The sequence below is a fragment of the Sitodiplosis mosellana genome, unplaced genomic scaffold (assembly GCF_009176505.1).
Source record: "Sitodiplosis mosellana isolate CC-2019 unplaced genomic scaffold, AAFC_SMos_1.0 Smas_scaffold_6197, whole genome shotgun sequence".
NCBI classification, from domain to species: Eukaryota; Metazoa; Arthropoda; class Insecta; order Diptera; family Cecidomyiidae; genus Sitodiplosis; species Sitodiplosis mosellana.
The window spans coordinates 2,906,960-2,923,662 of NW_022601438.1; the positions used below are offsets into that span (position 1 = coordinate 2,906,960).

Here is a 16,703-nt window from a genome sequence, read left to right on the forward strand (position 1 = left end):
GAGAACGTTGAATCGTTTATCGCTTGCATGTTCATCGGATAAGGTGGAAAAGCCCGCATTTGTGTGTCAAACACAAATACAATGATAAGCGCAGCGCGATTAACACACTTCCACAACTCGAAACGAAATACACGGTACACTTGGTCGTAATACCAGGAAAAGGAAGATTCAGGCTTCGTGTGTATGGCCACAATATGGAAAAATGCACGGAGAAATGCTATCACCAAGCTATTCGATAGTACATTCATTCGAATGGAAACACAAAACACGATACATAAACAAACGCACACAACGACAACAAAACAGCCGCATACACACACAAAACGTTGCTCGCACACAACATCGGCAGTGAAAAATAGGAGCATAGGACAAATAAATGGAGGCAACCGAATTTGACTAAAAAGCCAAGTTGAAAAGCACACACAACATTTCAATGTCTCTATCTCTGTTTGGCCAATAACGTTTTTCGGGGATTCTTCTGAGCAGAATTTGTTTTTCCTTCCACTTTTGTATTCCTTCTTCACGTTTGTATGTCAATGTGTGTTTGTGTTCTGGATGTTTCGGTGTTGGATGCGCGTTCGGCATACGAAAATCCGTAGCGTTTTGTTCGCTGTGTATGGTACTTGTACCAATATTGCAAAAGGATTTTTCTGTTCGCTGTTTCTTTTTTGTCCATGTATATGTGTGTAGTTCAGAAAGAGAGTGAATATACGGAAGTAAAATAAAAGTGATTGTTCGATGAAACGAATGGTAAAAAACACACAATACACAAATGAAGAAAAATATACAGAAAAGGTGGAAATTTCAAGTGATAAAAATTCACCAGAAATACGAAAAATAACATACCGAAACTATAATCAAATCGACTAAACGACATTTTCATCTAAACTCTGAACGGTGTGAAGAATTCGATTGTTGGATAGTTTTTCTTTTTTCAATTGAATGTGAATTCGAAATTGATCGGTGAATTGTAAACGTGCTAAATAGAGAGTGAAAATAAAAGAGCGAAAATACGGAAGTAAACACGAATACATGTGAAATTTAAATGACAAGTTTTCTTTATTGATTAAAACAAGACAATCTATCCAGATAGAGATATATATATCTATCAAATATTTGCTTTTGTAGCACGAATTATTTTATCGGTGATTTTCGTAATTTATGTGTTCTGTGTTGTTCATTTTATCTGTCGACTCTTTCTCGCTCACTCTCTCGCTCTCTCTCTATTGCTCCGCAAATGGATTGCGTTTGTGTTTAAACAAAAAAAAAATACACACAGAAAACGAATAAGAACAACGTCGCATTTGAACGAGTTCGTGGACTATTTCGAAGTGACACAGGAACTATCTGGAAGCATCGAGATAGTTGGAATTTTGTATTCTTTTTATTTGTACGTGATTTATAGGTGTTGCGTGTAATCGCATAGCTGAAACTGACCGATAAAGCGAAAAGCAGACAACAAATGAACACTTTCATTGTTATTGTTGAATATCAAAATTCAAAGTGAATGAAAAACAAAACAAACAACAAGAACCATTTCGAAAACATTTGACTGTTGAACTTTGATCGATGTGCATTTTGCATCTGAGAATCAGCCCATCGAATCGAATTAATTGGCTTTTGACTGAACAAGGGAATGCAATAAAATAAACGACTTCTCAATCCACCACCACCACCAGACCATACAGTCACAAACGAAGAACAGTTGCAAAGGAATAAGACTGATTTTTTTTATTCACCATTTTCAATATAAAATTTTGTTTCATCGCGAATCGTTTCGGTTTTTATTTTCTCTCTCGACATTTTGCGGTGTGAATGTGCGTATTTTTGTGTGTGTGTGTGTGTCTATTTGTCGAAAAAAGGAAATTTCGTGTACGCCTTCGTTAAATTTTTTTTGCCTTCAACGAAACAAACAACAATCGATTAAGTGTCGATAAAATTATTCTAACAATCATTGACTTAAGCGCGCATTGTGATACAGTTTTATTATTCCAAGGCGTAAAAGTGGGTTGTCGTTTTTCTTGTAATCTGTTCATATTGACAAGAAGCAACAGTAACAGCAGTGTGTTCAAATGTGCGCGGTGGGACCAACAAGAGAAATGCATATTGCAAATGTGTGCATTTTTTGCGCGGCGATAGTAAATCAAGCGATTTAAATGCAACTTTCAAAGGTTAATCGACTGTAAAACCAAATTAAATTGCGGTGAAAGAAATTGTCACCATCATCACTAAACCGAGTTACATAAAATCAGGCATAAAAGAAAGAAATGCACTGGTCAACTAATTGAGATTGATTAAAATGCATCGATAAAACGCATTTTTGTATCAATGTGAAAATAATCAGTGAATGTTCAGTGTGAAGAAGAAGAAGAAGACACACAAAAATCAATGAAATTTTGTTGGTTCCAAGAGACGAACTTCGGTAACCAATTTCTAAACGATCAAAACTTTATTTGGTGTATATTTGGTTTTTGGTTCACGTCTGGCTCTCCTCCTTCCGCCCTAGACAAAAAAAAAAGATAAACAAGAGGAATATTTTGGTCAAACATCAAAGTGGCGGCATCAAGTGAATCGTCGACATCGGTGCCATCAACACTGTTAACAGTGAGCGGTACAGGTGGCGGTATCACAATTGCACCAAACGATGGCGGTATTGAAACAACAGCTACTATAATCGAAACAATAAATGACAGTACGGGAACAACAACCATTCAAGAAGTAAATATTTTGACCAACAAGGACGATCAGACAAAAAAAAACACATAATTTTATGGCCCAACTCTGGTCAAACACTCTCTGAACCGGATCCGCTTCATACAAATTCCGCGCGAGATACACGTGAAAAACGACATTTCGTGGAACATAAATAACATATTTGAAATATAGAATATATTTAGAACTAGCGAACTATTCTATTTTCTGTTGAAAAAAATATATTTTTCATTTGTATCGAATTTACGCTCGAACCGTTCGTGTATTTTCGCTAATTTCGAGCTCGAATTTGATGAATCGGCATCCAATATTTCTCTTCGTTGGCTAACCAAAAACACACATTTTTTTTTTTCGTTTGGAATTCCGTTAACCGTTCGCTGTATCTGTTTTCAAACAACAGAATATTTGCGTTATATTTGCAACGCATCCGGCTCCAAATACCACACAGCAACGCCAACAGCAGCAGCACCAGCACCAGCAACAACAGCAACAGCAATCGCATTCAAGTCACACGGCCGAACAGCCTCAGCAGCAGCCAACACAAACGATTACAGTGAATCCAGTTGCTAGAGACATTTCATCTTCTGGAAGCGTGATGACAGGTTAATATCTCATCCAGTTTTTTTCTTTCTCTCGCGGTTCTCGTTTTGTTTTTTTTTTCTTTGCTGGACAGTTTCTTTTTTCTTCCGTAAATTCTTTTAAAAGAGAGTCAGAATTCTGACGGGATTTTTTTTTTTGTAGTTACGAATTTGATAAACTTCATGCAATTTACGACCATGCACGTTTCGAATGTCATTTTTTATTTGTCGATTCTGATTTGCTATTGTTACTGGAATTGATTTGGCTTGTATTTTGACTTTTCTCTCCTTTTGTTTCGTCAATGCAAATCACCGGCGTGCTCGAGTATCCGTCAATATCAATTGAGTTGATTTGTTAAAATATTGATTGTATTCATTCGAACCGATATCATTTGATCTCATTTGGAAAATCGTCGCAGTTGAATATTTGCTATGTTTGAAAACAATGCAACGACAATGGCAAGACAATCAAATTAAAATGCCGAATGTGATGAAAAGCACTTGAAATTTTATGCAGAATGTAAACATACCTAATGTACGTAGTAAATATAATCTCATCGTCACAAAGTCCGGGGAACATACACAGAAAGAATGCATACAAAACGCTTGAGGCTCCAAATTGTTATATAAGTCCATTAAGCCCATCATGAAATATGAGTAACGTCTAGGATGGCTGTGGCTATCGTCAAATGATTTGTGCGTGTATTGAAAATCGCTCCGTAACTAAACGGTTTTGGTTTCTCACACAGTTAATAAATTAAAATACGATGCTCGATCGATGCGCGTTTGAATGTGCATTAAGTCCACTGATTCGTTTGTATAGGTGCAATTTCGACTTGGCAACAAAAACCTCTGTGTTACAACTTCATACACACACACATTGTTCCTTTTTTGCGAATCCATTCAGTTGGACCGATGACACATTGATACACGCATACAAACCAATCAATCGAATGTGTTCTGGAATGTTCCATTCTGTTGTAATTTTGACATCGCTTCAAAACTGACTGAGGATAATTAATTTTTTTCTTCATTCCATATTTGTTAATTCGAATTTTGGTGAAGAAAAAAAAATTTCCGCTCAATTTTTCTATGAAAAATGTTTTTTTTTGTTGATAAAATCGAAACGAACGAATGTTACTTTCGCGCTACTGCAACCAATACAGAAGCAAATGTATTGTGTTGTGCATGTCTGTGGTTTCATTCGCTCGACTCGAATATTTTTCATTCTGCCTCTCCGTATAATTCGCAAGGCGACGAATGCACACGTTTTGTGTTAAATACAATCTGAAACGCATATACTTTTGAGGGCCTCTCAACTATCGAGTTCGATACTCACGACCGAGGGTAGTGACTGCAAGTTTGTACGTGTGCTAGCCCGGCAGCCTCCGTGCTGCAACATATGCGCTCTCCGTCGTGGAATTTACGTACTTATGTACGGATCGTAGATGGAATTTTTTTTTCCATTCGTTTTTGTTGTTTCTTCGTTGGTTTATCTGTTGATTTTTATGAGCTTTGAATTTCGATTCAGAAAATAAATACGTATACATATATATAACAAATATGCCAGTCCCACACGTATATCGATGGGTTGTTATCATGTTTTTAATTCTCTCGGTTGCCGTTGTAAGATGTTCATTTCAAGCGGCATTACCAAACAAACAAATACACGCACACATACGCACCAAATCACCGAACACTGAATGAAAAAAAATTATGCCGCAATAGTACTATTTGCGCTGTTGTTACCCATCTTTGTTCCAGCTTTTCTTCGGTTACTACTCCATCATCGTTGTCGGTATCGTCGTCGTCGTCGTTGTTGTTGTTGTCGTCGCCTATGGCACCCACCGTATATGTGTGTGTATGTCTTACGCACTTATCAGTCCGCATTCAGTTTTTGGGCTTATTTCAGATTTTACACATTTTTCGGCAGTGCTACGCAGCTCTGAGCATGTGCGTGCGTGCGTGCGTTTTATTAAAAGCAACCGAATGATGGATGAAAGAGAAAAAAAAATACACACACCGAATATGCCGTGTTCATATATATACAAACCTACTATGCGTTAAGGGGTATCGAACCGCTTTCCGAAAAGTTCAATAGCCTCTGTGAAATGGCCAAAAAAAAATACAACTCGCTTGCTACGTATACATGCGTGTGTACAGTGTGCACACGATTCTTTTGTGTGGTGTTTTTATTTCTTCCTTCATTTCTTTCGTTTCGTTACTAGTAAACTTTGAAAGTTTAATTGTAAGAAAAATGCCAAAGAGCATGACTGTATTGTTTTGGCTTAAAAATTCGGTCGTGGTTACCTATGTAACCGGGTATCCGATCGAACAACAACAACAACAATAAAAACAAACGAAATAGAAAAATCACGTCAAAGCAATAAGCTTGGGATTTGTAATTACTGTTATTTCCCCGATCGCATCGCTATGATTTAGGTCCATCCGAATCGAAGTATGGAAGAAATATGTCGAGAAAAAAAACGAAAGGGAATAAGCCAAAATGGAGAAATAGAAGAAAAAAAAAAATAATGCAAAACAGCTGTTATCATCGGCAAATATAATTCGATAATTGAAAAGTTGATGACACGGGTTTTTCTTTTCTTTGCTGATTCTTCTTCGTTATACGGTATGATTTTAATTGTTACGAAGAATCGACGATTTTCAATTTAAAATTCATATTGCATTCTTCGGAAAAGAAAGAGAACAATAAACAATAACCGAATCACGATTCACCGCAAATTGTCGATATGTTTGTTCAATATGTTTTGTTTACAAGTGGAAAAAGTAGGTGAAACTCAGAAAAAAAGCGCTGCATAAACAAGGAATGTTATTAGAATGGGTTTGGCATGGAATATGCTGGAACTGCCTGCCGACTGGCGAATCGATATTTTTTTTTTTCATCGATAGCAACCGAACGACCAAAAAAGGGAGACCAAAACGAACAGGAAGAAAAGAACCCCATGTGGCAGAAACTACCACCCGAACAGAAAAGTTTATTTCACTAAATAGTCTCGGCTTAATCGACCGAAATGGAGCTTGGTTGACTGGCAAACGGAATATCTTCAGTATTTCGACAATTGCTTCTCCTTCGTCGTCGTCGTCGTCGTCGTCGTCGTCGTCGTCGTCGTCGTCGTCGTCGTCGTCGTCGTCGTCGTCGTCGTCGTCGTCGAATGAATCGGCACACTGATACCGAAAGCATGCACACATATTGGAAACCGCCAAAATAGAATGGAGGAAAAAAAATCGCAATCGCGTTTCGTTTATATTCTTGCTTTGGTCTTTCCATGTGCTTGCTCATTCATTTGATAAAGAATAGAAAGACGAATAAATGTAATTCACCCACGTATTTCAGGCAAACACTCACTCAGTCACTTATACAGAGAGCTTGGACGATATACTCCAAGCGCATCACATGGACATGGATCGAAATGCCACAGATCCAGACGAGTGTAAAGAAAACGCGGAAACCAGGCAAAAAACCAGCAGAAGTAAAGACTCAAGACAGAAAAAAAATCATCGAGCCAAGCACACTTTCAGCTCACTCTGTGTATTTGCTCATTCGCTCGTTGTTCGTTCTATGCGCAAAGAAGAAGAAAACAACCGTGTAACGGTAATATTTGTATAGTTTCGTAACATAACTTACGACGAATGTACCGCTAGAAATTGCAGGAAAAATAAAACAGAACCAACTCAAGACTCAAAACACTAACACACATGTTCAACGCTGTAAAATTGCCACGCAACACCGCGCGATAGCAATACACGATGCATTTGCAATCGAACGTTGCTGACAATAGAAAGCTTCGTTCACCAGAACGGAAGAAAGAGGAACGACGACGACGGCGATGATGATGATGATGAAGAACAGAACACAATAAAACGCGAATGCACCCAACAACAACAACAGCAGTAATCATTTCGCAGATCCCATCGAATGTAAAGTGTGCCCAGAATCGTATATAAACCGTTTGTCGCCGTCGTCGTCGGTGTTGTTACTGTGTTTTGTTCATTCAATTGTTTTAAACACAAACGAATTGAAAATAAATTCGGTCAATGCGATAAGGTGACGTCGTCGCGTCATACGATGATGATAGAGAATTGTAAATGCCTTTTAATTATCTGCTTGCTCGTTCTTTTTTTTTGTTCTTTCGTTTCGTATGAGTTGGGCGCGATCGCAAGTTTGCGCGCGGTATTTACAACTCTTTTTTTCTTTACACGCACGAAAATGTGCACAACAATTGCATCAGTTTCTCGCCAATTTTCCCAACCAGTTTCGGCGTGCATTTTGTGTAATGCGAGCGAAAATAGATTATCACCGAATGACTAATGCTATAAATAAACCTAAATGACCTAAACAACGCCGTAAATCATTTATTTTTTGTGGTTCTTCATTGTTGTTGTTGGATTGAAATTGGTTAGTCGTTTCGTGGCTGGACATCATTCGCATGTTCACCATTTACCTATCAAAATATGAGCATCGATGAAGAAATTGCACGCACACAACGGATCAATCGGATTAGAAACGACAACAACAACTACAGAAAAAAATATAGTTAATACGAAAACGAATTAACGTGATTTAAAAGTTGGGAATATCCTCTTTTTTACTCTTGTGTTCAATCCGAAGAGTAGATAAAAAGAGTTTGATGATGAAGATCCACGTTCATTTTACTCTCAGCCACCGCATCAAACCCAAAATGCAACATAAGAAGCATAGAGTGAGAGAAATGCATTCTGAAGCCCCATGCACAGCACAAAATGCAATACCAAATGCATTTTCTTTGCTGTGCCCCGACGATACTTGCTGCCTCCATACAATATATGATGTGCTGTATATGCACTTTTCAGAATCTTCTTGACTTCTCTATATATGTCTCTCTCTCTCTCTCTCTCTCTCTCTCTCTCTCTCTCTCTCTCTCTCTTTCTCGTTCTCACCCAGTCGTCCGTCTAACGTTTGCTCGACTCCATCTTTTCTTTTCATTCGCCACACAATGTTTTTAGCTTCTTTTATTGATGACTTTTATTTCACGTACTTCTGTTGGCTTTGTGCTTCGTTTTTTTCTTTCTACTTCTTCTTCTTCTTCTTCTTTTTTTCGTGTTTAGTTTATTTATACTTTGTATAAGACTATAGCGTTCGCTCACGTATTCGGTTTATTCTTCGTTCAGCTTTTTCAAATTCCAATTTTTGTTAGTCTGTTAGTGGTTTTCGGTTTACAACATCTCATAACGGTACATGCTTCTCTCTCTCTCTCTCTCTCTCTCTCTCTCTCTCTTCGTGTGTTCATGAGTTGTTGTTTCTGTTAGTTCGTTCGTTTGTTCGTTGATTCTTTTCTCTCTTGCGCGCTTTCTTCATATTCGCCGTATGCCACACCGTTGAAAATCCATTGAAATAGCTTTAGTCTCTATGATAGTCTCATACACATAACATAACGTCGATATCGTACATAAAATAGGCAAATCGTAAAAATGATAACATTTTTTCCCTTTCCATTGTGTGTGTTTTTTTTTTCTTCTCTTCATTCCTCTCTTCTTCGTTTCGGCTCGTGCAAGCCATTCGGATGCCGCATGATAGAAAATATTGAGATGATTTTTTTTTTTTTGGAAATTGTTGGAATTTAGTTGACAGCCCATTTGTTGTTCGTTGTACTTGAACCCAACGTGGAAAGAAAAATATATGATTCAAGCACCATGTTTCTTGGACTAGAATCCATTTGGTGTGCTTTTTTTCTCTTCTTTTCACTTCAACCGATGGTTGACACGCCCTTTGCAAAATATGATTATTTGTTTTTAATGCGCAACTATTTCGCATTAGATCCCAATTCGTCGAATTTTCATTCAGCGAAATCATGTTTCATTGTCATTTTCCCTCAATTAGTTAGTCTTTGACTGTGATGCGATCGCTTTCAATAGAATCAACTTCTTGGCATAGAAAACACACAATCGATAACAAGGTGAAATGGTTATGATACATAATTGATGATTTATGACAAATGCGCGAAAATTCCACAGAAAATTGATAATAATTTTAAGAGAGAAAAAAAATTGTCGTCATACGTTTATTCAACGAAAATGGAAATGAGACTCGATGGTTTTCAAAAAAATTGCGTCACTGTAATTAACAGAAACGCGAATGTGTTTTTTCTTAGCTCTGCAATATGGACTGGACGAGGGAGATCGGGGTAAAAAAATGTATTTTTCTCTCTCAATTTGAAAATGTGAATTGGTCATGATGAATTCATAGAAATACGGGGCTGATTCAAATCATCATCATCATCATTATCCACAAAATATGACGAACCATCACAGCTTATGTTGACGGTTGAATGAGAAAGAAAAAGAGAGACAGAGCGTACATTAAAGGCAAAATTGCGTTGTTGAATTCACCGCGAAATCGATTAAATATTTAAGTGAGGTGTCATCACGATTTTCCGATAAATCAAATCGTGTTGGTTTATTTTGAACGGGGTATGGGCTATTCTTAGATATTCCGTAGTAATAAATACAATCGCAATTATTTTCAACAAATTCAAAAGTGGTAATGTTTACTGTAAACCGTGTTTACAATTCGAAAGTTACGATAGAAATCGAATGAAAGTCCTCGAAGAATTTCAAATCACTGACTTTTGGCTGATTTATTAGTTTGATTAAATCTGCTTTTAAACGCAATAAAATTTCAATTTCCGATTTAGTTTTAAATTTTTTATGAATTTGCCGATTTGATGCATATTACAGAGTCTTTAACTGAACATATTTATAGATTTAAATTATTCAAACTAATGTTTGATAAATGAAAATCAATTATTTGATGAATATATTTGGTGAAAAAAATACGAGATTGAAAATTAGTAATTTACTTCTATTTAATTATTCGAACGAGTGACCAATTTGCATTGAAATGAGGAAAACAAATATGAATGTTTATCCACTTCTATCCATGTTGGTGCATGAGCAAATAAAGCGAATTCGAAACGCGACTAGTGTACCATAGATGGCGCACCAAATGATAAATATGAAATTGTCTGTTTTCTTAACCTTTTGAGTAAAAAGAGAGAAAAAAACAACCGACGAAAAACTTACATTTATTTATTGAAAAATGAAATTGAATGGCAAACGGTTGATATTTGTGAATAATTGTTTGTATGATTTTCTTTGTCTTTTTATTTTCAGGTATGTAAAAGGAAACTGTTGTATCATTTCTAAGAACCGTTAAACTTATTGTGTAACCGCACACATGGGAAACCGACGATTCGAAAAGCTGGTATCGAAAAGTGTAAGTAGTATTATTATTTTTGAGAGTGTATTGTGTCACTCACGGATAATTATATTCTTTTCATTACAAACATCTTAACGTGATGTACGACCGAAAATAAAAAAAATCAATCTCACTTGTTTACCGTTATTGATTGAATTCAAAACAAATGGTTTGAATTTCTTGTGTACATCCGGTTAAATGAAAGTAACCAAAGACAAATGTTTCGATAAGATCAAATGAAACGAAGACGAGTCGAAAATACGACATCCAAAGAAGAATGTGCAATAAATCGGATTTGATTGAATGAAATTTACTCTCTTTTTCTCTCTTTCGTTTCAAAAAACGATGACGAGAGTTACGTCGCGCGGAAATTGCATCACATTTCTTAGCTGAAGGAAGGCAGCGTCGATAACAATAGCATCGCATCACATCGTCAAATGATCACATTCTCAACGATTTCTGAAGTGTAGACGAACGAAAGAAAAAACTCTGCTGATCAGAAAACGAAATGTTTTCTTTGGTACTTGGTGTTATTTATCGATGAGAGAAAAATTCGTTCAATAATTTTTAGAATAAATCTCACGCCATACACATCGACCATAAGATCATGGGTAAAAAAACGGTTCTCATTCTCTCGATCTAACTGTCGATTTTTATTTTAAAGAAAAAAACAAGAACCGAGTCAAGGAACAAGACCACAGAGTGTCGCTTCGCTCCACTGTGCGTTCTTGAGATTTTAGTTACTTAATCTATTTTGTTGTTTCACAACAAACTACTTTTTTGCGCACTACATGAAATATATTTGGAATCGAAGTAATTTTGCAGTAACATATCATTAAAAGTCGTCCTTTTTAATAACACTATGGATTATAAGCATAGTACCAACAACAGGAAACTATACATACTTTTTCTTGACCAACAACAAGATATTTGACAAAGAGGGCGCTTTCTTATGGAACTTTCTATGTACAGCTCTTGGCGCCCTCTTTGGTATGTTTTAAGAACTAAGAAAGTTTCCTATCATTGCATAGTACGAAGGATATATATTTACAACAAAGTAGGTACAGAAAAAAGATTTTCTCAGTTATCTCAATTATGAATTGCAAGATCTTGATTTAATTTCTTTTTTGAAAGACACTGCCTCTGGTTTAAATTGAATAAAAAATATGAGCATAAAATTCAAATTCACCATAATTCGTTTCAGTATTCAAAAAGTATTAAGACAAAAAAAAAAGAGCAGATTAGTAGCTCTACATTTCATGTAGTGCAAAAAATACGAACGCCAAAAATGTGGCTGAAAAAAATGCAGCTCAAAGTGTTTGTTGATCGCTAAGCGTACGAATTTTATTGCTTTCGATATGCTTTGTTATTCGGTATCATTCTTTGTGCTATCGATTCGTTGCATGCACCGAACAATGCATTTAAACATTAAATGCTGATAGCAAGTAATGTAATGTGCGTACTACACATGTTGATCCTTGTTTGCTGTTGATGTGTGTGTGTGTGTGTGTGTGGTGCGCACTTTTTTCATTATCTTTCTCCGCTGCGTTGCTGCTACTGCTGCTGCTCTGTACAACACAATACACACAATTATTCTACCTGAGCGATATCCCTCGATGAATGCAAACTCACCTACAAAATATTTGCTTTCAATGTGAGATGCTATTGTGTTTCATCCTTAATTTTGTGTCGTTTCCTTTATATCGACAATCGTGCTGGTGCTTCATATGCGATTTTTTTCTTCACATTCTTCTTCTTCTTTATCTTCGATGTAAAAATGTACGCGTTAGTCTATCGACGTACATATTTTGTTCGTTTCATTCCTCTTTCTTTTCGAATGCAATCTTTGTGCAGTGAGACGGTGTAGCGAACGCGTAATCATTATTATTGTTGTACCGTCTTTGCTTCGGTTGGTGATACATTTTCGCCTCTCTTTAAAAGACGATTTATTATTTTGTGTGAGGTTTTTTTTCTCTCTCGTTATATAAAGAGGAAAAAAAACACGGTCTTTATTCGAAAAAAAAAAAAATTAACAATGAAAACGGTGGAGTAAATAAATATTTGGATCGAATTGCAGTTTTACGGCTCACAGAGGATGCGATATGTGTGTTTCATATCGAAGACAAAAAAAGGTGTATATGTTTGGTGTTTTTATTTTCGTCGACGTCACTATTTGGCATTTTCGAACGGAGAGTGTTTCTTTCATTTTGTTATCGTCATGATTCGTTGTGTCGCTGGTGTGTGTGTGTGTGTGTATGATTTTTTTCGGGAATGTTTTTTAGTGCGTTGCGCAAAAAAGTGATACTATTACCGTTTTGCTGTAAATCCGCTTGTTTATTCTCTGGTTGTTGGTTTCTGTGTTTTTTTTTACCATTTCATCGGCCAGACACTACTCTTCAGGCTTGGTATATTCTTGTGTCTCAATATGGCAGGCAGCACAAAATCTTCAATTGTTCAAGTTTTACAAGATTGAGAAATAGTACCGTTGGTTTGTTGTTTGTAAATCAGACACAAAAGAAAACTGTTTAATTCGGTTTTTGTTGTTGTTGAGCTGCTATTTCTCTTGAGTTGCGTTGATGTTTCTTTTTTGTGCGTCGTTGTAGACAAGTCTGCAGCTTAAACCGAAAAAAAGAAGGCGATCGCAGATGAGACATGAGAATTAAAATCCAAAAAGATCAGTGTGAGTGCGTAAGCACTGAATAATGTCACTGTACATGGTGTGTGTGCACTTCACTTCTCTTCTCTTCATCTTGTTGCCATTTGAAAGAATCAAGTCAAACTGCTGCAATACCAAGAGCCACCAGTATCATGCCAATGATACTTGAGATCTTTGTACAGAGCTCGCTCATTCGCTCGCTCAAAAGGTAACATTACAATTGATGACCTAATTATCAATGCTACAAACCGTAATCAACGCAATATTGATTAGCACGTCAATTCTTTTTAGCCAGTTCAAGTAGTTTCTTCAACTTGGTACTCACTCTCTCTCTCTCTCTCTCTCTCTCTCTCTCTCTCTCTCTCTTTGATTCGAACTATCCGTATTCGTCGTTGCTGCTTTGTTAGAATTCATTTTGCGCGCGCGTGCGATTTGGCTCATTAATTCGTGTGTGTCATGTCAAGTTTCGCATAAAAGCAATTCTTTCTTGTCGAATTCATTTAACCCATAAATACAGCGAGTTTGCCTGTATTCGTTGTGGTTTTTTTTTTTCTTCTCTTCTTTCGTGTGTTGTTTTTGGTTGATGTTGTTGCTAGTTTTGGCTTTATCATGCGCTTTTAAATTGTCGCACTACTTGATTGCGTGTTGAGCAGCGAATCCAAATGGCTGTGGATGCATTTGTACGTGTATCTATTAGTAATAGACGATTACCATAATGCGTTGCGTAACAAGAAATGCAGTTTTGTGTGTGGTTTTTCGTTTGTTTCTTCGCTATTTTGAAGCGATCGTGTGTGTACGTTGGAAGAGCGTGTGCGTTGCAAGTGGCAACCACTCAGCAAAATACCAGCCAATCAAAATGTATAGGCCGTGCACGGTGCAAAATATCTTTTTTTTCGTATTCAAGGCCAACATGGCTCAACGAGTGAACGTAAACGGATTCATTAGAATATAAATTCTTTGACTGATTTTTGTTGTTGTTGTTGGACGGTACACACATTTTCTTTTCTTTTTTTTTCTTTTATTTGTGTGTGTGTGTGTGATTGATTTAGCGTCAACCTCAAGTGCAAATGTGCCCAACTCTTTATTTGGCTCTCTTTCGAAGCCATTCCAAATTATAATTTCGTGGCGTTAAATTTATGGACGTCTTTAAAACGATTGGCACATCTTCAATCATCATTTTTCAATTCCAAAAGCGATGGATTTTTTCTTTGATTTTTTCTTCTTCTTCTATGGCGTATCATAATTTTCACGTAAAATTTCAATCCCAAACGCATACGCAATCTCCGCCAAAAAAAAAAAAAAAACAAAATAACAAAAGAACAATCGGTAATTGAAGTAGTTGTATTTTTTCGTCTTTTTTTCTTTTCGTGCATTTCAGTGTGATTTCAAAGAATAAAATCGCCAGCAACATTGCCAACGAATTGTATGATGTGTCCATTGTTTATTCCACGTCTTTCTCCATTCAATTTCTATATACTACCTTTTTCCGTTGTTTTTGTTGTTGTTGTTGTTGTTGTTGCTGTTGTTTGTTTCGGACACTTTTTGATTTGTTTAGATTTATTTAATAGCATAATCGAAATGAGACCAATGTACTTTACACCGCTGAGTTCAAGTGACTTTTTTTCTGGCCGCTACTGTTGTTAGTCGCCTTTTTTTCTGTTTCTTTCTACAAATATAAAAGCAAAAGCAAAAGCAAAATGATTACAAAAGAAAGAAGAAGAAAAAAAAGTGTCGACTAAGGTAAAAATGTTGTAGCAGTTATTCAAATAATGTGGAAAAATCATCAGTTTAAACAATAAAAAAAATGAGCAAGAAAAATTGTTGTCGTCGACGAAGTCGATTTGACTCGGCTTCATCGTTATTATTTTATTTTTTTGGGTCTGTCATGTTGCATGATACCAAAATGAGCAAATAAATCTAAACCACTTTCGTTGTTGTGTGTACGCGTACCTTTCGCCCAATATATACAATCTGTTAATCAGTCTAAATTTGACAGTCAGAGGGAGGGAGATAGGAACAGTTTCCCCTCTTTATTCTCTCGCCGTTTGCCAAAGTATTGGCCCATTGTTTTTTATGAGTCTAATTTAGGTTCTGTTTGGTTAATTGTTTAGTATTTATTATAGATTTTGGTATATTATCTTGTGTCAATATTCAGACGAAGATTATGTTCGTATGCGTTGTCGAGTCATACGTTTTCAATCGGTTGTCACAGAGAGAGACTGTTTTAATGTCTGTTTTTTCAATTGTGAACTCAATTTTTGCGTGATTGTAACGGTTGACAAAACCAATAAACAAAAAATCCAACAACAACAACGACAACAACGACGACGACATAATCAAACAAAACGAACGTTCAAATAGATTTGTTCTAATTTAGAATGTGGGTTCAAAAACGTAGCTCATATTTTTTCTTTCTCTCAATCCTCTATTTTTCGATACTGCAGATCGAAAATGATCGAAAACTTGTGATTGGCAGAGTGTTGCGCGCGCGAAACCAAAGACGAAGAGAAATAAAAATTATAATTACAGTCGCGCTTGAGGTGAGTTGTGTTTTGGCGTGCACAAAGTCTTTTGACATCCAAAATCGATGCGAATGAGATGAAATAGATTCTTTTTACAGAAAAAGAATGCATATTACCCAAAATGTTCATAAGCCAAAATCAAAATGTGAATGAAACCCATAGCCAATTGGACTGGGCGCTGTGGAATCGCACTAGTTGCAGTGTGCAATGCTACTTTTTTTTCCTTTACAAACGATACTTTAATCAATATGCGATGTAATTTATGGAGGCCGCGATTGAGAACAAACATGCATAGAAACACACAATTGCACTTGAATATGTGTGTGGAGCCGTTCTCGCGCGCACTTTTTCTGAAAACACATCGTGAGGCACACACGCACCAAGCTCATTGTAAGAGTTGCTTTTGTCTTTAATTTAGCCGATTCGATTTTTTTTATTCATTTTGTGTGTGCAAAAGGCAACACACAAATTCAAAGGCAAACGACGACGACGACGACAAACCAAAATGAAATGAAAAAAAATTATAGAGAGAGAATAGCTAAAATACAGAAAAAAATGCACACACACACACACACACTAAACACATACAGCAGTGGCGATGGCAGCAGCAGCTACAAACAAGGCACTCGAAGGTCTTTCGCACCCGTGCGCGCAATCGTAACTCGTTTGCTTTTTTCTGTCCACCGTTCATTTTCCATGGCTTTTGGTTTGATTTTTTTCTTTCATTCATTCGTTTGATGAAAACAATTTTCAGAACGAAAGAAGAATGGAAAAAAAAATTCGGCTAATTTATTATGCCTTTTGATGCAATAATTCTCAGAAGCCTAACTGAAGATCCTGTTGGGAAAAAGCCAATCCTTGATGACACACCCCGTGCATTTTCTTTGCTGAAAAAGAAACGAAACCAGAGCCCATTTTATTTGACTCAAGTCCAAAACCCCATATGAACTCGAGTCTCGAGCTGAAGAGAGTTTTAG

At 36.5% G+C, this 16,703-nt stretch overlaps 1 protein-coding gene across 4 annotated transcripts in view; it reads left to right on the plus strand.

Annotated features, from left to right (window-relative positions):
- LOC129577253 (probable nuclear hormone receptor HR3) overlaps nt 1-16,703 on the plus strand; it is a 121,198-nt gene that overhangs the window by 5,518 nt on the left and 98,977 nt on the right. Inside the window, exons 1-2 of one of the 4 annotated variants that reach the window (XM_055463978.1) lie at nt 613-2,718; nt 3,113-3,314. The exons of 1 other annotated variant lie outside the window; for it this stretch is intronic. In XM_055463978.1, the coding sequence (XP_055319953.1) occupies nt 3,308-3,314 (7 nt within the window). In that variant the 5' untranslated portion in view covers nt 613-2,718; nt 3,113-3,307. Of the gene's footprint in view, nt 1-612; nt 2,719-3,112; nt 3,315-16,703 lie in introns of those variants that run through there. 2 more of the 4 variants (XM_055463977.1, XM_055463980.1) reach the window with 2 other exon arrangements.